Source organism: Nerophis lumbriciformis, linkage group LG38 (genome assembly GCF_033978685.3).
Source record: "Nerophis lumbriciformis linkage group LG38, RoL_Nlum_v2.1, whole genome shotgun sequence".
NCBI classification, from domain to species: domain Eukaryota; kingdom Metazoa; phylum Chordata; class Actinopteri; order Syngnathiformes; family Syngnathidae; genus Nerophis; species Nerophis lumbriciformis.
In genome coordinates, this window is record NC_084585.2 from 15043755 (window position 1) to 15069111 (window position 25357).

Here is a 25357-nt window from a genome sequence, read left to right on the forward strand (position 1 = left end):
GGGCCATTAAATGATGACTTAAAATTCAATTATTACATATGGCACCTTTAAACATAACGTTATCTGATGCTGCCAAAAATATATTTATCAACACCTCATCCTGCTTCCCAAATGTCGGCGCTGTGTGTGAATGCATAAATGTGAGCTTTAAAGATGTTTTGATGTCGGTGTTAAGTGAATATTGAAATGTTCCATGCTTGGTGTCAATGTAGATGTGCTGCACGGCTGCTTCTAAAATGCACATGCAAAGTGGTAGATGTCTCCTGCATGTTTGAAAACATAGCAACACACCACATGTAGGAGTTTCCGTGGTGAAGCCCCGTATAGTACACACAAAATCCTCATTTATATAGGGTGGTCTGCACCACTTTTACAATTGCACACGCGATCTTAGCAAATCACACGCAACACACCCACTAATAGTACATGCTATTTTACAGATTGCACATGCTGTTTAGCGCGAGGTATTTGAATCTTGGTAAATCAGGCCCGAAGTGTCTTGCATTATGCATTTTGCTGTGCTTTTCAGTGTGAACACACTCATACACACTCAGAAGTCCAGGATGCTTTTATTGAATAACTGATACATTAATTAAGCAGAAATAAAGCAAGGAGACCAGACATGACCTTCATGTATATGCATATGTTTAAGTGTATATGGTAACACTTTAGTATGGGGAACATATTCACCATTAATTAGTTGCTTAATAAAGTAACAAATACTTAATTTAGAGTTATTTGGACACTAGGAGAACTAATAAGGGTTAGGATTACTAATAAGCAATAAGGGTTAGGGTTAGTTAACTCTTAGTTAATGGCTTACTGGTTGTATAATAAGGCCATGCAGAATAAGGCATTTACAATGACTAATTAAGAGCCAATATGTTACTAATTTGCATGTTAATAAGCAACGAATTAATGGTGAATATGTGTTCCCTATACTAAAGTGTTACCATGTATATGTACTGCAAATGTGTATGTGCATGTATATGTACAACCCCTGGCAAAAAAAATATTAACTTAGAGGATGTTGTTTAATTTTGTAGAAAAAAAAGCAACTAACAGTCATGACACAAAACTATAGTCATTTGAAATGGCAACTTCCCGGCTTAAAGAAACACTAAAGGAAATCACGAATATAAATTGTGGTAGTCAGTAACAGTTTAGTTTTTAGATCAAGCAGAGTTAAAAAATGGAGTCATTCAATTTTGAGCAAAGAATGAGGGATGACCATAAAAAACAAGGTTCCAATGGGCTAAGGAAAAGAGATGGTGGACTATGAATGACTGGTTTAGTCATATTTAGTAATGAATCGCGAGTCTGCATCCGGCAAAGCGATGACGCTGGAACTTTTGTTTGGTGCCGTTCCAGTGAGATTTATGAAGAAAACATGAACACTTCTACGATCATTGATGATATGTTGCTGCATGTCAGGTAATGGCAAAAGGGGAGATGGCTGCCATTACATCTTCAATAAATGCACAAGTTTACATTGACATTTATCGAAAGGATGTTTGGGGATGATGACATAATTTTTCAAGATGACAATGCATCTTGCCATAGAGCAAAAACTGTAAAAAAAAAAAAAAAACGTTCCTAGTGTTTCTTAAAGCCAGAAAATCTCAGGGCATTCAATTGATGGCAACTGGACTGTTTGGTTTGTCTTAGAAGACGTTTTGCCTCTCATCCGAGTCGGCTTCATCAGAGGCGAAATGTCTTCTAAGACAAACCAAACAGTCCAGTTGGGATCGATTATAAAGCCAGAAAGTTGTCTTTTGAAATGACTGTTTTGCGCCATGTCTGTTATCTGTTTTTATCTACAAAATTAAACAACTGAATGATCATCCTCCAAAACTGGAGAGTTCATATTTTATTGTCCATGGGTGGTATATTTACATTTTCCTCAATCTACACTCTTAGATTTTAACAAGGTCTCGAAATATAAAAACACTGTGACCAACAGACAACATGACTTATATGCCATATTACCTTTCCTAGAGTAATGCTGTGTCTCAATTTGCACACTTTAGTCCAGGGGTGTCAAACTCATTTTAGATCGGGGGCCACTCCCAAGTGGGCCGGACCGGTAAAATCACGGCACGATAACTTAAAAATAAAGACAACCTCAGATTGCTTTCTTTGTTTAAAAATAGAACAAGCACATTCTACTTACTTGATTTGATTTGAGACACAGCATGGCGTGAGACAGTTAGTGTTGCAAGTGTTGCCAATTAGTGGCCTGGCATGGATATTACACGCTCCTTTTTAACAAGGATCATTTTACAATTTGACAAACAAATAAGTGAAATAAACTAATCTAGAGAGCACTGACTTGATGACTAAGAGTTATTTTCATTTGGTTGCTTGGGTGACACGTTAGGTCTTCTCATGTCAGATTTCTCCCGGGTGTCAGTCAGAAGTAATAGATCTGCACAAAGATGGCGTTGGAGCCTTTGAAGATGGGGGAGAAGTTGTAGATGAGTGCTTGCTCCTCCTCTGCTGGACTGGAGAAGCTGTGTCGGCTCTTCATGGCTGTAAGAGAGAAGCAGGAATAGGTGATGACGGGTCAGGAGGGGAGAATGAAGAAAATTATCATGCCTTCCACCAAATTAGAAGCTGTAATGTTGAAGCTGGCAGGGTAGAAGCAGGTTTGTATAGCTGATCATATATCTCACAACGGGTGCAATTTTCATACAAATAAAGTAAATATTATACATCTGGCGACACCAATGAGTTCATTTAAGAAGACATTAAACAGTACCGAGCAAAAATAAACAGCACAACAAGCAATACGGTAGTTGACACATACCATAAACCAACTGTCAATATGATTGTCCATCTAAACGCCAATGCGCTTACAAACACGTACACCAAAACCCGCAATCCAATAATCCCAGCGGCAACTCTTCCCAACGCCACTATACAGGTAATAGCCAGTAAATTAGAATATTTTGAAAAACTTGATTTATTTCAGTAATTGCATTCAAAAGGTGTAACTTGTACATTATATTTATTCATTGCACACAGACTGATGCATTCAAATGTTTATTTCATTTAATTTTGATGATTTGAAGTGGCAACAAATGAAAATCCAAAATTCCGTGTGTCACAAAATTAGAATATTACTTAAGGCTAATACAAAAAAGGGATTTTTAGAAATGTTGGCTAACTGAAAAGTATGAAAATGAAAAATATGAGCATGTACAATACTCAATACTTGGTTGGAGCTCCTTTTGCCTCAATTACTGCGTTAATGCGGCGTGGCATGGAGTCGATGAGTTTCTGGCACTGCTCAGGTGTTATGAGAGCCCAAGTTGCTCTGATAGTGGCCTTCAACTCTTCTGCGTTTTTGGGTCTGGCATTCTGCATCTTCCTTTTCACAATACCCCACAGATTTTCTATGGGGCTAAGGTCAGGGGAGTTGGCGGGCCAATTTAGAACAGAAATACCATGGTCCGTAAACCAGGCACGGGTAGATTTTGCGCTGTGTGCAGGCGCCAAGTCCTGTTGGAACTTGAAATCTCCATCTCCATAGAGCAGGTCAGCAGCAGGAAGCATGAAGTGCTCTAAAACTTGCTGGTAGACGGCTGCGTTGACCCTGGATCTCAGGAAACAGAGTGGACCGACACCAGCAGATGACATGGCACCCCAAACCATCACCCAACCATGCAAATTTTGCATTTCCTTTGGAAATCGAGGTCCCAGAGTCTGGAGGAAGACAGGAGAGGCACAGGATCCACGTTGCCTGAAGTCTAGTGTAAAGTTTCCACCATCAGTGATGGTTTGGGGTGCCATGTCATCTGCTGGTGTCGGTCCACTCTGTTTCCTGAGATCCAGGGTCAACGCAGCCGTCTACCAGCAAGTTTTAGAGCACTTCATGCAATTACTGAAATAAATCAAGTTTTTCAAAATATTCTAATTTACTGGCTTTTACCTGTATATGTGAATAATCATGGTTTATCACAGGTTAACATTTGTTTGCATTAATAACATTTGCCTAAGAAAATACCCCAATATTTGGATACAAATGCAATCTTGTAGTCAAACAGGAACGTTTTTTTAAATGTTTTAATGAACTGCAAGTCATTGATTTGTTCAAAACTTGGTGATAGATAAGAATTGTAATATTGTTCATTGAAGGACACTTATTATGTATGTCTAGCTTTTGTGCTACTATGTGCTTAGCTGTTGTGTAGCTGCAATGCCCTATTAGTCTATAGCAGGAGTCACCAACGTGGTGCCCGCGGGCACCAGGTAGCCCGTAAGGACCAGATGAGTAGCCCGCTGGCCTGTTCTAAAAATAGCTCAAATAGCAGCACTTACCAGTGAGCTGCCTCTATTTTTTAAATTGTATTTATTTACTAGCAAGCTGGTCTTGATTTGCTCGACATTTTTAATTCTAAGAGAGACAAAACTCAAATAGAATTTGAAAATCCAAGAACATATTTTAAAGACTTGGTCTTCACTAACTGACAAAGAAACAGATAACAGATTAGTTGTCCAGTTCAAAGTGTGACATGATTTATTTAAAAATTTGAGAGTTGACTTTTGTATTTTACATGAGTTATTATTTGTACAAACATGGTGCAAAGTAATTCATGATTTGTTAAAAAATGTTAGTGGCTAGCTAGTTAAAATGGGATATTGTGATTTCATAAGACTGTCTTAGAAGTGATCATTTGAAAATGTTCAATTTGAAAAATGTGCACTTAGAGAAAATATAAAAATAAAGTGTTGCATATTGATATTTATCTGTTTCTATATATATATTTATTGTGAGAAATCATTAAGATGATCAGTGTTTCCACAAAGATAAATATCATTAATTATTAATAATAACATAGAGTTAAAGGTAAATTGAGCAAATTGGCTATTTCTGGCAATTTATTTAAGTGTGTATCAAACTGGTAGCCCCTGCGATGAGGTGGCGACTTGTCCAAGGTGTACACCGCCTTCCGCCCGATTGTAGCTGAGATAGGCTCCAGCGCCCCCCGCGACCCCAAAGGGAATAAGCGGTAGAAATGGATGGATGGAAATTGGTAGCCCTTCACATTAATCAGTACCCAAGAAGTACTCTTAGTTTCAAAAAGGTTGGTGACCCCTGGTCTATAGCCTACCATGTTTACCTTTTATAAATGACTTGACTGAAATAGAGGAAAAGACCAACCTTGTAGGTTTGTTGGAGGAAATTTAGATGTTAACTGGCTGTCCAGCTTTGTATAAGTAAACATTGAAAGTTACTGATGACCTTACCTTCCGAAACAAAGAAGCTCGCAGTGTAGAAGGAAGCTCGTACAGCTGAGGGGGAGTGGACCATGCCAGGCTTATCCACCCACTCGAAAGGGGTTTTCTCTGGATGCCACTGCACGGCATAGAAGGGGTAGTTGTAGGCTGAAAAGAACCACAAGCATGTCAAAGTCTTTCAGTCCCTCTAGGATTTTGCAAGATTTTTTTGTGATTGTCGCAACCTAAGATGCCTGAATTTGCGGATGCTTTATCAGGAAGTTGCGGCAAAAGTTGTGACGTTTTGAAGCATATTATTTCACAATAACAGTTAATCAACTTGTGATTTTATGAATTTGTTATGAATTTTTTAAGTGTTCCTTGTAACATTTACCCCAAAAAGCACAGGATGTCAACAAAAATGGAAAAACAAATACTGTATTGATGTTTTACTCATTTTGTTTCACAGACACTAAGGAGCAGTAAAAGCACATATTCAGAGCTAATTTTCAAATTAGTGTACTGTTTTAATTCATTCTAATAATAATAATAATTGATTAAAATTATGGAAATAAACGCCACCTAAGGCTGCCTTATTTTCCAGTGTCTCCTCTGTCCTCCACAAGTTGCAGACATTCTCTGTGTATATTTTACACTTAAACATTTTTTGTTCATCTTAAACATTTATGTATGTTTTAACACATATACCCCCACACGTTAAGAGCATTTGTGAACTGTAGAGAGCGATCTATAGCGCAAATGTTTTGTTTGTAAATGAGTGACGGTGAGTGATTATCTTTACACTTCAACTTCTCTAACATGTAAATACTGCCACATTGCTCGGTCAGCATGTTCTTCAAGGTTCAAGGTTCAACTTTATTGTCCCCGCGAGGAAATTTGTCTTGGGCACAGTGCATCATTGCTTTCTTAACATACACAAAAACAACAGAACAAAAACACAAGCACAGACACAACCACAACCAGACAACTAACATTTAAACATCAGAACATGGAGCTTGATAGACATAGGTGGCACTTTGAAGTAGGCATAAAATCTACAGTATGGAGATAAAGATAAAGTACCAGTGTGCATTGCACTAGAGCTCATGGATAAAGTGCTGTGTGCTAAAGTGCTATGTGCTAAAGTGCTATGTGCTAAAAAAGTGCTAACCTATGTATTAACATTCTATTGCACATTGTTGGTCAGCTTAATGGAGGCTGGGACAAATGATAATTTAAGGCGGTTAGATTTGCATAGTGGGACCCGGAGTCTTCTCCCTTATGGCAGGGTTCCATATTCAGGGAAGAGTGGGTGTTGTGAGTTGGAAATAATTTTCTTAGCTTTTTTCCTAACTGCCTGCTCATAGATGCTCTGTATAGTCTCATATTCTTTCCTCCCTACGATTTTCATTGCCGTTTTATGCATGCCGGCCAGTTTGCTTTTTAGCTTAACGGTTAGGTTGCCAAACCATGAGGTGATCCCGTATCTAATGATGCTCTCTACAATGGCACGGTAGAAAATCATTAAGTGTCTTTCCCCGACTAAATAAAGTTAAAATTAATTCATAAATACATGTACATTAGGAAGTAAGTGTTTATATACTATATTACCCAGAAAGCTTAGTAATATTTACAGGAACAGGATAATAGGCCTGAGCTATGCCGGCGGATGGCGATTGTTTTGTTTGAGCAATAAAGAGTTGTAATATTGTTCCACTTTGTTGTGCCTGCTTCATCTACACAAGAAACAAACATACATTTTGATCAGATAGTTGACATGTAGGTTTGGGCAAATTATTTTGGTGAAAATTACGCTGATTGGCCAAAAAATGCGGGAAAGTTGTGGGCACTGGACAAAGATAATAATTTGCAGAGATTGGTTGTAATTGCTTGAATTGCTTTGATTGTAAATTCTTAGATGGATTGCTCTTTGTAGTAATGACTGAACAAAGATCGTAGTGTGGAAAAGGACCTTCCATGGTGGAGATGAAGTCCTTCTTCCCATCCGTGTTTGTAGAAAGCACTTTGTAAAACTTCTTCAGCTTGGCGTTCTGGCTGAAGTTCTGAAGGTTCAAAGATTCACATCACATTCAGGTTCACATTAATAGCAGCATCTTCCAGCAGTAAAGTAAGTAAGTTAATTTAAAAAATCTAGAAAATACCTGAAGAGACAGACTCCAGCTGTGGAAGTTGCTAGTGATGTTCTCCTCAGCCAGTGAATCCATTAGGTCCTCGGGAAAGTTCCTGAACAGACGACTGGACGAGGCATCTGGAGGACCGGAACAAGAGCATGTCAGTCTCAGGTTACCATGACAACAAATCAAGACACACCAACAAAGATTACAGTGGAAACTGTAAAAAAGAATACACTTAAGGTTGTATGTTCCACCTTCTGCAGGAAAAAATAAGGCTTACAACTTCAGGCCACAGTTTGACCCTGCAACAGATTACTGTTAAAAAGAGAGAGAAAAAAAAAAAGAGTCATAGGCCCTGTTTACACTGCACACCAAATCAGATTTTTTTTGCCCTCAAGTGACATAGATCAGATTTTGTTGGCTAATCTAAACGCTCAAAACTGCTTCAAATCTGATTCGTTTCGCATCAGATTCAGGCCACATCAGGAGGTAGACCAAATCGGATTGGAATCTGATCTTCGCAAATGTGACTGCAGTCTAAACGGCAATACGACCTGAATGCGACCAGTATGTGACTTTTTTGTCAACTTTGGGCGAGCTATGTCATTTGTGTGCGCAGAGAAAGACGCAGCACACCAGCGGAAGTGGATATTTCATCACATCTGGTTTCGGTGAGTATTTTTTCGACGAACACATTTTTGGTGCATCACTTGTCAATAGTGTGCAAATAATAGATTATATGTAATATGTGAATTGACATTTTAAGTCCAAAGAAATAGTGATTGTTGAAGAATTGACAATGTGGTGTATTTGCTTACATGTTACGTACATTGCATAAGTTGTTTATGTAAGTAATTTGAAAAATAAAGCTAATGGAGTTCCACTCCGTTTTGCCTCTACTTAACAACCATCAAAAGATTAGAACCCTCTCAAATATATTACACTATATATCCATCCATATATTATATTATTTTATTTTCACGTTAAAAAAACACTCACTATTAAGGTGTGGCAACTTTTATTTTATTTTGTAGTAGTAGTAACGACTTCCTTTTTCATTTACGGAATTCGGTCAACTTCCTTTGTTTTTACTTTATCGAACTGCGCAAGTGACATTGGGGCCACATTGGGGCCTGTGCGCGTTTACACCGGAGTCTGATGAAGATCACATTTTACATGCAGTGTAACAGGCAGCTGGGAAAAAAAATCTGAATTTGAAACAATCCGATCTGGGCCACTTTGGCCTGCAGTGTAAACGTAGCCTAAGTGTAGGCTATGCAGACAACGAACAGGACCTGGCGTGAAAGTGAGGGGTAGCACCACCCCTTTGGTGTCGGTGAGCGTCAGGAGGTTTTTGTTGGCCGTCAAGACTGACAGCTGCTGGAAACCTTGACAAGTCCCCCAGATGGGGAAGTGGTCATGATCATCGTTAGCCTGCAGAGGGCGAAAATTAGATATTTCAGGGTAGAAAACAAATGGACCAGACAAGCTGTCTTTTGTTTACTGTGTGTTAATTTCTGACAGCTCAACCTCTGACAAAGTGACATGATTTTAACCACATTTTTATTGTCATTGTGCCTGGTGTGTCTTCATGTGGGCGGAGATTTAAGAATTTTTCACTGGTGAATTTACATCCACTGTCATCCATCCATCCATCCATCCATCCATTTTCTACCGCTTATTCCCTTCGGGTTCGCGGGGGGTGCTGGAGCCTATCTCAGCTACAATCGGGCGGAAGGCGGCGTACACCCTGGACAAGTCGCCACCTCATCGCAGGGCCAACACTGTCATATAAACCTTTAATATTCTATGATGTTCTCTGATATACTTTTTAGATTTTCATTTATCCCACAATTGGGAAATTATGTTTAGTTTATGATGTTATATATCAGGGGTCTCAGACACGCGGGCCAATTTCGGCCCGCGAGACGTTATTTTGCGGTCCCCACCTTAATATGAAAGTTTAATGTTAGTGCGGCCCGCGAGCATACTTGCCAACCCTCCCGATTTTTCCGGGAGACTCCCGAATTTCAGTGCCCCTCCCGAAATTCTCCCAGGGCAACCATTCTCCCGATGTTTACCCGGAAAACATTATTAAGCGTCCTCAACAACCCGTCGTTGCGTACGCTTTTTCACCATACAAACAGCGTACTGGCCCAGTCAGACACACGTAAGTGACTGCAAGACATACTTGATCAACAGCCATACAGGTCACACTGAGGGTGGCCGTATAGACAACTTTAACACTGTTACAAATATGCGCCACACTGTGAACCCACACCAAAAAAGAATGACAAACACATTTCGGGAGAACATCCGCACCGTAACACAACATAAACACAACAGAACAAATACCCAGAATCTCTTGTAGCCCTAACTCTTCCGGGCTACAATATACACCCCCGTTACTATCAAATCCCGCCCCCTACGCTCTCTCTCTCTCTCTCTCTCTCTCTCTCTCTCTCTCTCTTTCTCTCTGTCACTGTGTGCCTCTCTCTCTCGCTCCCGGGCAGTCCGGGCGGGGGAGACGAGCGGTCCGGTAGCTTCCGAAGCACTCCGCCGAAGGACCGAGCGACAATATAAAACTGTGGTGCACTGGACCCCAGCGCTGATACTCCGAAAGAGAGTCGCTGGGCGAATCAGACGTGTAACACGTTAGTCGTGATGTTAGCCCGTTCGGGGTTAATTGTGCTACCGTAATTGTAAATTCCACAGCGAGATGAGAGAGTGAACCGGGTTGCAAATTTTAAAACCAGTCTACTGAGGCAACAAGATTTCTTCAAGAAAGCAACCGAAAAGAGCGATGCTGTCAGGCTTGCCCCTGACAGTTTGGTTGTGTTTTAGTTTTTCCTCTGTGTGTATAGTATTTCCTGTCAGCGCTCTTGTTTTGGTTCTGTTTCCTGTTTCTCCCTGAGTGCTGTGTCCCCTCAGCTGTGGCTGATTGGCACCTGGCCACACCTGGTGTCAATCAGCCAGCTGCTATTTATACCTGCCCTACCCTCCAGTCACGGCTGGATTATTGTCAATGTCATTGTCGTTCCTACCTATCGTGTCGTTGTTCTTAATACTTGTCGTTGTAGCTCTGTCTACTTTTGTTTCACTCTGCTCATGTCCTAGTTCCTTCGTGTCACAGTAAGTGTTTTTGGTTTCTTGTCCACAGTTAGCCTCTGTGCTATTTTAGTTCATAGCCAAGTTTGTTCTCCGCCTTGTGCGCGCCTTTTGTTACCCTTTCGTTTGTTGTTTTGCCTTAGTGTTTAATTAAATCATGTTTTCTCGTACAATGCCTTCCGCCTTCTCTGCATCTTGGGGTTCGTCACTTACAAACTCTGACATAATAATCCAGCCTGTTAACACGAACCCCGCGGAGATTTCCATGGCGGAGAGGCTTAACAAAGCATTAGAATTAATGGCTAAATTGAAGAGGAGTTCGGCCGCATTTCAAGCCCTCTCCCACCCATCCCTTTCGTCTGTGGGCCTGTCTGGGGACGTCTGGGATCCGTCCCTTGAGGGGGGGGCTAGGAGTGGCTGTGCAGCTGGGGAAGCACAGCTACTCCTCACCCCAGTGGGTCTGCAACAGACGCCACCATGCACTCCGGTGGGCCGGCAGACGCCACCATGCACTCCGGTGGGCCGGCAGACGCCACCATGCACTCCGGTGGGCCGGCAGACGCCACCATGCACTCCGGTGGGTCTACAACCTACGGCACCACCACCCTCCTCCCCGGTGGGCCAGCAGAGGGCGCCACCACCCTCCTCCCCGGTGGGCCAGCAGAGGGCGCCACCACCCTCCTCCCCGGTGGGCCAGCAGAGGGCGCCACCACCAACCTCCCCGGTGGGCCAGCAGAGGGCGCCACCACCAACCTCCCCGGTGGGCCAGCAGAGGGTGCCACCACCAACCTACCCGGTGGGCCAGCAGAGGGCGCCACCACCATCTTCCCCGGTGGGCCAGCAGAGGGCGCCACCACCATCTTCCCCGGTGGGCCAGCAGAGGGCGCCACCATTCTCGTCTCCGGTGGGCCAGCAGCAGAGGGCGCCACCATCCTCGTCTCCGGTGGGCCAGCAGCAGAGGGCGCCACCATCCTCGTCTCCGGTGGGCCAGCAGCAGAGGGCGCCACCATCCTCGTCTCCGGTGGGCCAGCAGCAGAGGGCGCCACCATCCTCGTCTCCGGTGGGCCAGCAGCAGAGGGCGCCACCATCCTCGTCTCGGGTGGGCCAGCAGCAGACGGTGCCACCATCCTCCTCTCCGGTGGGCCAGCAGCAGGGGGCGCCACCATCCTCCTCTCCGGTGGGCCAGCAGCAGGGGGCGCCACCATCCTCCTCTCCGGTGGGCCAGCAGCAGGGGGCGCCACCATCCTCCTCTCCGGTGGGCCAGCAGCAGGGGGCGCCACCATCCTCCTCTCCGGTGGGCCAGCAGCAGGGGGCGCCACCATCCTCGTCTCCGGTGGGCCAGCAGCAGGGGGCGCCACCATCCTCCTCTCCGGTGGGTCTACAACCAACGGCGCCACCATCCTCCTCTCCGGTGGGCCAGCAGCAGAGGGCGCCACCATCCTCCTCTCCGGTGGGCCAGCAGCAGAGGGCGCCACCATCCTCCTCTCCGGTGGGCCAGCAGCAGAGGGCGCCACCATCCTCTTCTCCGGTGGGCCAGCAGCAGAGGGCGCCACCATCCTCTTCTCCGGTGGGCTAGCAGCAGAGGGCGCCACCATCCTCTTCTCCGGTGGGCCAGCAGCAGAGGGCGCCACCATCCTCTTCTCCGGTGGGCCAGCAGCAGAGGGCGCCACCATCCTCTTCTCCGGTGGGCCAGCAGCAGAGGGCGCCACAATCCTCTTCTCCGGTGGGCCAGCAGCAGAGGGCGCCACCATCCTCTTCTTTGGTGGGCCAGCAGCAGAGGGCGCCACCATCCTCTTCTCCGGTGGGCCAACAGACGCCGCCACCATGCACTCCGGTGGGCCAGCAGAGGGCGCCACCACCATCTTCTCCGGTGGGCCAGCAGAGGGCGCCACCACCATCTTCTCCGGTGGGCCAGCAGAGGGCGCCACCACCATCTTCTCCGGTGGGCCAGCAGAGGGCGCCACCACCATCGTCTCCGGTGGGTTCTCCCACACCGGCGGACGAGCCGCCTCGCCAATTGCGGCGGCGTTCAACTCGCCGTCGCCACCTAACTCTTCCCCGCTGGTTGCGGGGACACTTAGCCTGGTGGCCCACCTCCTTGTCCTCCCTCCACCCTCCCGTGACTTTGGACTTTTTTGGGGTGGGGGGGGAGGGGATTTTCTAGAACGTCTGGTATCCGTTTTGGGAAGGGGGGCTACTGTCAGGCTTGCCCCTGACAGTTTGGTTGTGTTTTAGTTTTTCCTCTGTGTGTATAGTATTTCCTGTCAGCGCTCTTGTTTTGGTTCTGTTTCCTGTTTCTCCCTGAGTGCTGTGTCCCCTCAGCTGTGGCTGATTGGCACCTGGCCACACCTGGTGTCAATCAGCCAGCTGCTATTTATACCTGCCCTACCCTCCAGTCACGGCTGGATTATTGTCAATGTCATTGTCGTTCCTACCTGTCGTGTCGTTGTTCTTAATACTTGTCGTTGTAGCTCTGTCTACTTTTGTTTCACTCTGCTCATGTCCTAGTTCCTTCGTGTCACAGTAAGTGTTTTTGGTTTCTTGTCCACAGTTAGCCTCTGTGCTATTTTAGTTCATAGCCAAGTTTGTTCTCCGCCTTGTGCGCGCCTTTTGTTACCCTTTCGTTTGTTGTTTTGCCTTAGTGTTTAATTAAATCATGTTTTCTCGTACAATGCCTTCCGCCTTCTCTGCATCTTGGGGTTCGTCACCTACAAACTCTGACAGATGCAGCAGTCAAAGCTAGCTACATGGTGAGTGAGATGGTTGCTAGGGCGGGAAAGCCATTCAAAGAAGGTGAATTCAATAAAAAGTGCATGTTAGATTTTTTTTAAGAAATCTTTTCTTGCGGCCCAGCTTCACCCAGTTTCTGCATCCAGTGGCCCCCAGGTAAATTGAGTTTGAGACCCCTGTTCTATATTGTATGGCCCACACACCTACTAATGTAGGAGGAACTGTCCAAACAATGCCATGCCTCCTTTTACCTTCAGAGCGAGGTTGTACAAGATCTTGGCGGCCCGAGTGTGCTGCGAGTTCTGGATGTCCACGTCTCCTCCCGGCAACAGCAACCTGAGGACACGTGTTGGACATCTGGACTCTCGCAAACAGAACCAACTTATTTTAAAAAGCAGGAAAAAAAGGATCCACTCACCCATTAATGGAAGAGAAGATCTTAGCAAATTCTTCTTCTGTATGAGTGACTCTGGTGAGCAAATGAACAAAGCAATCATGGAAGTATCATGCCGGACTGAAGAAAGCAGAACTCTTCTGATTCATGAGCCACATCTTTTTTGGGAGCTATGGAAGCTACAATTGCATAATATACAGTAAATGTCATGATCATAATATTAGGGCTGTCAAATTACCGGTATATATTTTTTTAATTCACATTTTGGACTTTGGATTAATCATTACGGGTATAGCGATTCGTTCTAACTCCGATTTAATTTGATTCAGAATGTGTTGTTGCCGATATGATTCAGGGACATAATTTATTTAGAACAATACAATTTAAATGACTAACTAAACAATTTGGTGAGTTGAAATCAATTCAGTAACTTTTTAGCAAAAAAATAAATAAATCACACTTGTGACTGAAATAAAATAGTGGATACTGGACAGTGCGGGTGAAGTTTCCAATATTTTTGTAAGGTAATTATGTATACATGAAATATGGATACAAAGAAGCATTTACATTAAGTGTAACTAACACTTTAGGATGAATTAAAAAGAGAAAACACTTTCACATTTTCAATATTCAAGCAGTTTTCAATACAAGTACAGTAACCAACATTTTAAGAGTAGATTTACCTGCTAAATAAAGTCCCCCGACTTGGTCATACAGTATCTGTTCCCTACCCTTGCATCACCGATGATGGACAGCGTCCCAGGTGTGCAGAAGCATGTATGCCCTCTCATCCCTGGTTGATGGTGTTTGCCCCTCGCTTCCTAATTTCCATTGCCTTCTTCATCCATCTCTTCTATCTATTTGTTTCTGATGATATGACTTTCACTTGTGTTCCGGAAGTCATTTGCTGTAACTTGTAACTGTAACTTACTTTTGTCGGGAGCAACTTTTGTGGCCTAATGTTGTGTTGTGGCTTTATCATTGTGTTGTGTCATTTGTCTTTGTTGTGGCTTTTGGAATCATGCTGTAGCTGAGAGTTTTTGTGTTATAATTAAAGATATTGTCTTGTGGCGTTTGTTATGACCTGTCTCGGTCACCGTATCATTTTTGTTGTTATGACGTCACAGACGGGGAAACAGACTTAACATTTAACGTCCTTAAAGGGGAACTGCACTTTTTGGGAATTTTAACTATCATTCTCAATCATTCTGAAAGACATGAGGACGGATGGATTTAAAAAAAAAAACATTCTAAATATTAAATAAACGTAAATAAACTCCGCTTACAGCCGAGCCTGTCATGGCGTGGATTATTACGCAGCTTGCTGTCAGGATTGTTTTCCCGGGATGCAATCGGACTAGACCAGTCATGGCTTGAAGGTAGGAACATGATTTTATTTTGACTATAAAAAGTACAAACAAAAGGCGCACACAAGGCGGAGACACAAACTTAGCGTATGAAACAAAAAAACAACCCGAAGGCGAGCGTGCCTAGCGCACGTGACAGCAAAGGCAAAGAAACTTAGGACATGAAAAATTCGCTAACTGTGACATGAAATATGAAACTAAAAAACTCACTAGACTGTGGCTGGAATAAACAAAAATGTACGTGGCATGGGATGATGCATGAATGAATCAGTGACGTGCAGTCACTAGAGGCAGGTGAGGCGGGGCCTCACCTGCCATCATAGAAAGAAAAAAAATGTAAAAAGAAAAAAAAAATAATTAAATTGTTATATGTATCCAGTGATTATACAATCAAGTTATTTTCCATTTAACTTCACCAGTTTTAGATTATTTGTATTCAAAATCGCTGAATTTTCACATTTGCCGTTCAAATACTGAGAAGAGACGGTGCGGTGAACAGCAGCCAGTTGAGGCACGTCACTCAGTGCCGCAACATGGATTGCGCAATGACTCGGCTAACTGCTGGCCTGCTGTGCAGTGAGACTGTATTGCTATATGAATTATATTATACATTTCCATAGTTTAGTTAGCTGAGGTATATAATGTACAGTGTATTTTGTCAACAACTGTATGTGTGTAAAGTATTTCTTGTGCTGAGCGATCATAAAACGGCTGCAAAAGACGCACTGGCTGAGGCTCGCCTCCTGCACCCCCGCCGTAGAATTGTTATATCAACTAAAGCCCACACTTAAACTTTCCACGTGCAAGATTGAATCTATTTAAAAAAAATATTTCATAAGAAGCCAAAAAGTGCAAAAACAATAATGTTGGTGTTGGAGAAGTTGTGAATGACTGCAGGGACACAACATTAGATACACCTGCAGATTGCAGGTGTACCTAATTCACAACTCCTCCAACACGAACATTATTGTTTTTGCACTTTTTGGCTTCTTATTAAATAACTTTTGTAACCTATTTTCATGGGCTTTCCTCTTTGTGATGTTAAGTTCCTGTTATGCGCTGTTATACAGTATATGCCTTGAGCTCTTATTTTGAAGGCGCTAAGAGCGGAAGTGATGTCACGTTGCGGAGGTTTTTGAAAGAAGGTAAATAAAGTGGTCCTCGTGTAAACTGGAGCCTCCGTGTTTGTTATTTTGTAGTTTCATACAGTATAGGCGACATTTATAAACCCTCGGTTACACTTTTTTAAATAGATTCAATCTTGCACGTGGAAAGTTTAAGTGAGTGCTTTAGTTGCGGCGCATGGACTTAATTTCTAAGTAAAGGTAAGACCATAATAACAATCTTTTTATTAAATGTACTTTTTTGTGTTCTACAGTTTGTATGTGTAAAGTTAAAGTTAAGTTAAAGTACCAATGATTGTCACACACACACTAGGTGTAATGAAATGTGTCCTCTGCATTTGACCCATCCCCTTGATCACCCCCTGGGAGGTGAGGGGAGCAGTGGGCAGCAGCGGCGCCGCGCCTGGGAATCATTTTTGGTGATTTAACCCCCAATTCCAACCCTTGATGCTGAGTGCCAAGCAGGGAAGAATGCTGGTATGAGCTTTTAAACATAACCCGTTAACTGCTGCCAATCAAATGGTGAATAAGATACTCTTTAGGGTTCATATGTTTGTAAATCTGACTGTGATGAAGTCAGTGCCTCACCAGCCATCAACCTCACCGCACGTCACTGGTATGAATCTATCATGAACAGAATATCAATGTCGCCAGGATGACTAACTGAAAATGACAGGCTTAAATAGTCTCTTTGATTACAACAGGTGCGTGTGTCAAAATTAGTCAAGTGAAAACAATGAGTTGCCATGGTGACCGAACAAGGGAGCGCAAACAGGAACTAAAAGAGTCCAAAACCCAACAAAACCTAACCAAACAAAACATGACCACAGAACATGACATAGCCAATGGGAGCTCCACTATTTCGCCCATAAAATCCGATAAATAACCGTTCAAAAAGCGCCAACAATACTCCGTTTACATTTCGTGATTTGAATATTAACCAAGTATTAGTGATATTCATATTCCAGGTATTCAATACAAAACATGTTTGTGACATGCGGCCATTTGCATTTTTATGATGTCAATACAGCAGCATAAGTACCTTTCTTGATCAATGCGCCGCTAAAAATAGGAACTTAAAGTTAGCGCTTATAATAACAATATCACTAATACTTGGTTAATAGTCAGGTCACAAAATGTAAATGGAGTATTGTTGGTGCTTTGGGTTGTTTTTTAATGAGTTTTATGGTCAGAATAGAGGCAATGATGTCATGATTTCAAGGCTCCCATAGGCTCCATCGTGAGTAGACTTTTAACCATCCATCCATTTTCTACCGCTTGTCCCTTTCGGGGTAACGGGGGGTGCTGGAGCCTATCTCAGCTGCGGTACACCCTGGACAAGTCACCACCTCATCACAGGGCCAACACAAATAGACAGACAACATTCACACTCACATTCACACACTAGGGCCAATTTAGTGTTGCCAATCAACCTATCCCCAGGTGCATGTATTTATGTTTATTTAGGAGTTAGAATGCATTAAATAAAGACATATGTGTTCTTGTCTCTCATAAGGTGTCATGATCCGAGACCCGGATCATGTTTTGTTTAGTCATGTTCTGTTAGTTTTGGACTCTCCCAGTTCCTGTTTTGTGCACTCCTGGGTTTGTTTTGGTCACCATGGGTACTGAATGGTTTCACCTGCCCCTGGTTAGTGTTCGGCACGTTCACCTGCTGCCGGGCACTAATCAGAGAGCTATTTATTCATGTTGCTCGCCACACACTCTGTCAGGCTTCGTTGTTTGCTGTATGCAACAGGCACGTAGGGTTATTTCTTGATTCCGGTGCTAAGTTTGTACCTTAGCTTCACGTGCGATCGGCACGCAGCCCGTTGGTTTACTTCCTGTTTCTTTGTATGGTGCATGATTTATGAGGAATAAATCATGTTCTACATGCACGCTTCGTCCGGAGAGGTCCGTCTGCATCCCGAGAGAACAAACCCTGCAGTAAGAGGCTACCCCAACGTGAGATAAGGATTGTGAGAATTCTCCAATAAGTGCAGTTCCCCTTTAAAGGGGTCATATTATTATGCTTTTCTCACTTAAAACACTTCCCTTGTGGTCTTCATTACATGTCCTGGTGGTTCATTGGTCAACATTTTACATAGATTACGTTTTATCAACCATCTTCAAGCCGCTTTCTGACTTTCTTATTTACGTGCCCTTACTTCGACGGCGCCTTGTCCCTGTCAACCACGTTGTATTTTTTAACGCTTTCAAATCAAGTCTACTGACAGATATAAGAACAACACGCTACTTTGTACAAACCCCGTTTCCATATGAGTTGGGAAATTGTGTTAGATGTAAATATAAACGGAATACAATGATTTGCAAATCATTTTCAACCCATATTCAATTGAATGCACTACAAAGACAAGATCATAAACTTTATTTTTTTTGCAAATAATAATTAACTTAGAATTTCATGGCTGCAACACGTGCCAAAGTAGTTGGGAAAGGGCATGTTCACCACTGTGTTACATGGCCTTTCCTTTTAACAACACTCAGTAAACGTTTGGGAACTGAGAAGACACATTTTTTAAGCTTCTCAGGTGGAATTCTTTCCCATTCTTGCTTGATGTACAGCTTAAGTTGTTCAACAGTCCGGGGGTCTCCATTGTGGTATTTTAGGCTTCATAATGCCCCACACATTTTCAATTGGAGACAAGTCTGGACTACAGGCAGGCCAGTCTAGTACCCGCACTCTTTTACTATGAAGCCACGTTGATGTAACACGTGGCTTGGCATTGTCTTGCTGAAATAAGCAGGGGTGTCCATGGTAACGTTGCTTGGATGGCAACATATGTTGCTCCAAAACCTGTATGTACCTTTCAGCATTATTGGCGCCTTCACAGATGTGTAAGTTACCCATGTCTTGGGCACTATTATACCCCCATACCATCACAGATGCTGGCTTTTCAACATTGCGCCTATAACAATCCGGATGGTTCTTTTCCTCTTTGGTCCGGAGGACACGACGTCCACAGTTTCCAAAAACAATTTGCAATGTGGACTCGTCAGACCACAGAACACTTTTCCACTTTGTGTCAGTCCATCTTAAATGAGCTCAGGCCCAGCGAAGCCGACGGCGTTTCTGGGTGTTGTTGATAAACGGTTTTCGCCTTGCACAGGAGAGTTTTAACTTGCACTGACAGATGTAGCGACAAACTGTAGATACTGACAGTGGGTTTTTGAAGTGTTCCTGAGCCCATGTGGTGAAATCCTTTACACACTGATGTCGCTTGTTGATGCAGTACTGCCTGAGGGATCGAAGGTCACGGGCTTAGCTGCTTACGTCCAGTGATTTCTCCAGATTCTCTGAACCCTTTGATGATGTTACGGACCGTAGATGGTGAAATCCCTAAATTCCTTGCAATAGCTGGTTGAGAAAGGTTTTTCTTAAACTGTTCAACAATTTGCTCACGCATTTGTTGCCAAAGTGATGACCCTCGCCCCATCCTTGTTTGTGAATGACTGAGCATTTCATGGAATCTACTTTTATACCCAATCATGGCCTCACCTGTTCCCAAATTGCCTGTTCACCTGTGGGATGTTCCAAATAAGTGTTTGATGAGCATGCCTTAACTTTATCAGTATTTATTGCCACCTTTCCCAACTTCTTTGTCACGTGTTGCTGGCATCATATTCTAAAGTTAATGATTATTTGCAAAAAAAAAACATTTATCAGTTTGAACATGAAATATGTTGTCTTATTAGCATATTCAACTGAATATGGGTTAAATAAATGATAAATGGGTTGTACTTGTATAGCGCTTTTCTACCTTCAAGGTACTCAAAGCGCTTTGACACTACTTCCACATTTACCCATTCACACACACATTCACACACTGATGGAGGGAGCTGCCATGCAAGGCGCTAACCAGCACCCATCAGGAGCAAGGGTGAAGTGTCTTGCTCAGGACACAACGGACATGACGAGGTTGGTACTAGGTGGGGATTGAACCAGGGACGCTCGGGTCGCGCACGGCCACTCTTCCACTGCGCCACGCCGTCCCAATGATTTGCAAATCATTGTATTCCGTTTATATTTACATCTAACACAATTTCCCAACTCATATGGAAACGGGGTTTGTATTATAAATGGCAACAGTGGAGGATACATGTGCATGTGCGAGTCAGTCTGCCCCACAACAAAAGGATAGGGAAAAAGTAGGAGCTTATTGAGCAAAGCACTTTGGGTACATTTCTACCATACATGCATAATCCGCTGGCGTCATGGGCAGAGAAATGTCACATTTGCAAATTCCAAACGGCTTGTTTGGAGGAAGTATGAAAGAAGGCAAGATTGTTTTATAAATATCTCTGCCATGCCTCCATGGTTTGATTTCAAATTTTCGGGACTCATGCAGATCCAAATACAAATACACAAAAACAGATATCAATAACATATATATATATATATATATACATAAATGACATAGAAAATAATATAAAAAGTGGACTAGTAAGTAATGATATAAGTGACCACTTACCTGTGTTTCTTACTTATGACTGTCCAATTGATAGAAAGAGGGAGGAAAAAACCCATAGGTATGTAAGGAAAAGGACCGAAGAGGCAATAAATAAGTTTAGGAAGGACTTATTTGAAGCAGACTGGAATGAGGTGTATGTGGGAGAGGCAAATGCTGCATATGAGACTTTTCTTAATATATATTTATCATTGTATGAAAAGCGAGACAGCTACAATAAAAAGCCTTGGATTATAAAGGGACTACAGAATGCTTGTAAAAAGAAAAACAAACTTTATAGAGATTTCATAAAAGTAAGAACAAAGGATGCTGAAACGAAATATAAGGTTTACAAAAACAAATTGATAACAATAATGAGACAAGCTAAAAGAGAATATTATAATAATTTAATAGAAAAAAATAAAAACAATATCAAAGGAACTTGGAATATTCTGAACAAGGTAATGGGAAAAACATCGGGGCCTACAAACCCACCAAGCCATTTTATCAATGAGGATAATACGATGATAACAAATATGAATGAAGTGGCAAACGGATTAAATTCTTTTTTTTGTGAATGTTGGACCCAAATTGGCAGAGAGTATTGGAGAACATAAAGATATACAGAGTGGATGGGAAGGGGGAAGCAAAGTGCTACAGTCCATGCTTCTAGGAGATGTTAGTGAAAATGAAATTGTATCGGTGGTAACAAAACTGAAAAATAAGACATCAACAGACAGTGATGGTATAGACATGATAATTGTAAAAAAAGACTATTGACTGTATCATCAAACCTCTTTCTTATGTTTTTAATCTTTCTTTTCAAACAGGGACCTTTCCAAATAGAATGAAGGTAGCAAAGGTAATTCCAGTCTTTAAAACTGGAGATAAACATAGATTCACTAATTACAGACCAGTGTCACCGCTGACACAATTTAAAAAAAGAATTGAAAAAATATTTGTAAAAAAATTAGACAGTTTTATTGAAAAGAACATGTTGTTGAGTGAGAGCCAATATGGATTCCGGACCAATAGATCCACTGCTTCAGCTGTAATGAATATAATGGAGGATATAGCAACAGCAACTGATAATAAGAAATACACTATAGGGGTGTTTATCGATCTTAAAAAAGCATTTGACACGATAGATCATACTATATTATTGTCCAAGTTGTATTCATTTGGTGTGAGAGGAGTAGTTTTAGACTGGCTAAGAAGATATTTAGATAATAGACAAGAGTTTGTGGATTTTGTGGGTAATACATCTGAACAAATGAGGATTGAATGTGGGATTCCACAAGGTTCGGTTTTGGGACCAAAATTGTTTATTTTATATATTAATGATATATGTGAGGTATCAAAGTTATTGAAATTTGTATTATTTGCGGACAACACCAACTTTTATAGTTCGGGACATGACTTAAAAGCATTATCAAACATTATTGAACAGGAAATGATTACACTTAAGAGATGGTTTGATGTCAATAAATTATCATTAAATGTAAAAAAAACAAAGTTCATCATTTTTTGTAAGAGGAAAAGGGAGGAAACGATCAAACTGTCAATAGATGGAATTGATATTGAAAGGGTTTCTGAACTTAGATTTTTAGCAGTGATACTGGATGACGGTCTGACATTGAAATCTCATATTGCACATGTACGAAAAAAGATGTCTAAGAGTATTTTTATATTAAATAAGGTAAAATATGTGTTAGATTATAGGGCAATGCGTATATTGTATTGTGCACTTATATTGCCATATATCAGCTACTGTGTGGAAGTGTGGATGAACACATATAAGAGTAACATAAAGGCATTGTATCAACTACAGAAAAGAGCTACTGTATAAGGATTATTCATAAAGTAGATTACTTAGAACACACTAACATATTATTGATTAATTCGGGTTTATTGAAATTACAGGAGCTAGTAAAATTACAGACATTATGTGTCATGTTTAAGGCTAAAAGTAAAACATTACCAGCAAATTTTCAAAAAATGTTTGTCATCACTTCTGAGAATGAAGAGCATAGAAGAAAAGGTCATTTCCAACATCAGTATTCAAGGACAACTTTAAAACAAATGTGCATATCAGTGGTGGGGGTTAAACTATGGAATTCTCTTTACAATGAGATAAAAGATTGTAAACATATATTCCAATTGAAAAAAATATATAAAGACAGAACAATAAGATCATATGGACAGCCATAAGTGTTTACATTTTGCTTTATATTTATCATTTTACTTATTTTTTGCCTGGTTTTGTATTTGCTTTGTATCATCCCGTGAGGTGTATATTACTTCTTTTGGGGTTTTTTTTGTTCGGTTTGTACTTCATGAAGTTTTGCACTTGGGTTTTTTTGTGTGTTTTTTTGTTTGCTTTCGTTATATTTGGATGCAATTGTTGGTTTATATGATATCATTAAGTAAGACTACGTATTATGTTGAAGGGGGAAGGGAAATATAAGATTTTTCTTCATCCTGCTCCTTCTCAGGCATTGGTGTGTAAATGTGAAATTGAATAATTGTGGTATAATTGTCTATCGATCAAAGATGCACATCAGTAAAGGAGATAAATAAAAATGAAATGAAATAGGTATGAACAGTTGGTTTTGCATAATAAGTTCCCTTCAACACGTAAGCTTCTCCTACCTGATGGGAACGACGCGGGCCCCGGCACTTTCCAGGAATTTGATATAGGAGGCGGCAATATAGTAGGAGCCTGGTGCATTATGGTCAAATGGCAGGACATGTTGTGCCAGCACACCTTGGGAGGACATGACACTGTTACAACTGTTGCAAACAATAACCAGCACAATACTTTATGGGAACGGAACAGGACTGAGTGGAACACATCGAAGACTTTTTAAAATCTCAGTACTGTGTGGCCTAAATTATTTTTTTGTGATTCATCGTTTTTTTTTGTTTAATCACTGTAGCGTTGTTTGCATCTATCTATTAACATAAATGCCGAGGGGCTATAGTTCATGCATTTGCTAATTCAATACTCAAAACTAATTCCAGTTACTTAAATGAGTCATCTTCAGCTTAGGAACTTTGCACAAAAATGAAACAAAAACATTTCCAAAAAAACAAACAAAAAAAGCCTGAGGTGAGCCAATAAACGTTTTGAGTTGTTCAATGTCTCTCTTATCAGATTTAAAATTGAAAACAGGGATGGGCGATATGACCTGAAATATATATTGCGATATATATTTTGCTGCCTCCTGCGACAACAATATACAATATACAATATATTATTTAGTAAATAAAAAATAACATAACCATCTTAAAATGGGTTGTAAAGGCCACTTATTTAGCTGCTGACATATGCAATAAAACATTGCGTAATATACAGTTGTATTATCTTCTCAAAACTATGATTATTCTGATTGCCATATTATTGTTAACATCTGGTTACTTCCTGTTGTAACATGTGTATGTCTACTTTTCTGTTAAAATGTAATATTCACTTATTCTTCTGTTGTTTGAAAACTTCACATTAGTTTTGGGCGATACTACAAATGCGCGTATCGATCCAATACCAAGTAGATTACAGGTGCAGTATTAGTCCCTGATACGTTACATGTTTAAGATCATTGAATGATTACTTTTTTGATCACAATTATAAACAGACAAAAACACAAGGTGGCGAAATATCAGTGAACTATCTAAACTATTCCCTACAATCGGCTCTGATTAAAATCCTTTGGTTTTTGCCCTTAAAGCCCTTCTGTGTCCAAGGAATTATGTTCTGAGTTTTTATTTCAAATTTTTTTTAAACAATAACAAACACGCCAAAATAATTTGTTGGTCACAAAAAATATTGATATAACAACTATAGTATCGACCAAATAATTATACTATACTATGTATCATTACTGTCACACCTTTGTTTACATTCAAGTGTTCTAGCTTGTGGTTGCGGTTTATTTATCCTCCCACGTTGTGCATTGTAGCATGTTTAGCGATTCTTCGTCCTCCTTTCGAGGATGATATTTGTAAGAAACATAATTTATTTTTCGCCATTGAGGCAAAGATTACTGACTTAGAAGTGGCTTTGCACCGTGGAGATACATCAGCTGCAAGCAAAAATGCTACAGAGCGTTAAGGACGCGGTCATTTGTTGCTGTCAAATTTGCAGACACAGCTAGAATGTGTCATCAACATGCATTATCACAATATACAGGTATATATATTTTTTAAATGGCTGTGATGATAATGTCAATGAGGGGTTTCTAATCACTGCTATGTTGGAATTCTTATTAATATTGATACTGTTGTGGATATTATTCCTTTTTGTTTGACTACTTTTGGATTGTTTTGTGTTTGTGTGCCCTCTCAATTGCTCTGTTGATTGCTGTTCTGAATGTTGCTGTGCCGGGTTTGGTTCTGGAATTGGAATTGTATTATTATGGTATTATTGTGTATTATTTTGTTGGACTGATTAATAAAAAATGAAAAATAAAAATGTAAAAAAATAATAATAAAAATATACAAAGATAGTATTACAATCTCTATTGTCGTCAAATGTATATAATTCATATAAGATATTGTCTATATCACGCAACCTTAGTTGAAACGTTTGTGTAAAAAGTTTTAAAACTAAAAAAACACACATTGACCTTAGACCTCTGCCAGGCCTTCTAAAATCCATTAACGACTTTTTACGTTATCTATAGCGGAACTAAAGAAATGGAGTGACGCCTATTGTCAGTCATCCATAATCGTTGTCTCTGTGTGTGGAGGTGGGGCTGCAGGCATCCAAACACAGAAGTTGAAGCTAACAACGTAAATGTAAGGTATT

General features: G+C 41.2%; 1 protein-coding gene across 1 annotated transcript in view; it reads right to left on the reverse strand.

Annotated features, from left to right (window-relative positions):
* Window positions 1–550: 550 nt before the first annotated feature.
* The window catches only part of LOC133578205 (gamma-glutamyl hydrolase), a 28722-nt gene continuing 3915 nt past the window's right edge, over window positions 551–25357 (reverse strand). The window contains exons 2-9 of the mRNA XM_061932431.1: window positions 23203–23317; window positions 13615–13665; window positions 13448–13532; window positions 8654–8792; window positions 7386–7492; window positions 7196–7286; window positions 5254–5391; window positions 551–2532 (exon numbers count right to left, since the gene is read on the reverse strand). Coding sequence (XP_061788415.1) covers window positions 2414–2532; window positions 5254–5391; window positions 7196–7286; window positions 7386–7492; window positions 8654–8792; window positions 13448–13532; window positions 13615–13665; window positions 23203–23317 — 845 coding nt within the window. The 3' untranslated portion in view covers window positions 551–2413. The remainder of the gene's footprint in view (window positions 2533–5253; window positions 5392–7195; window positions 7287–7385; window positions 7493–8653; window positions 8793–13447; window positions 13533–13614; window positions 13666–23202; window positions 23318–25357) is intronic.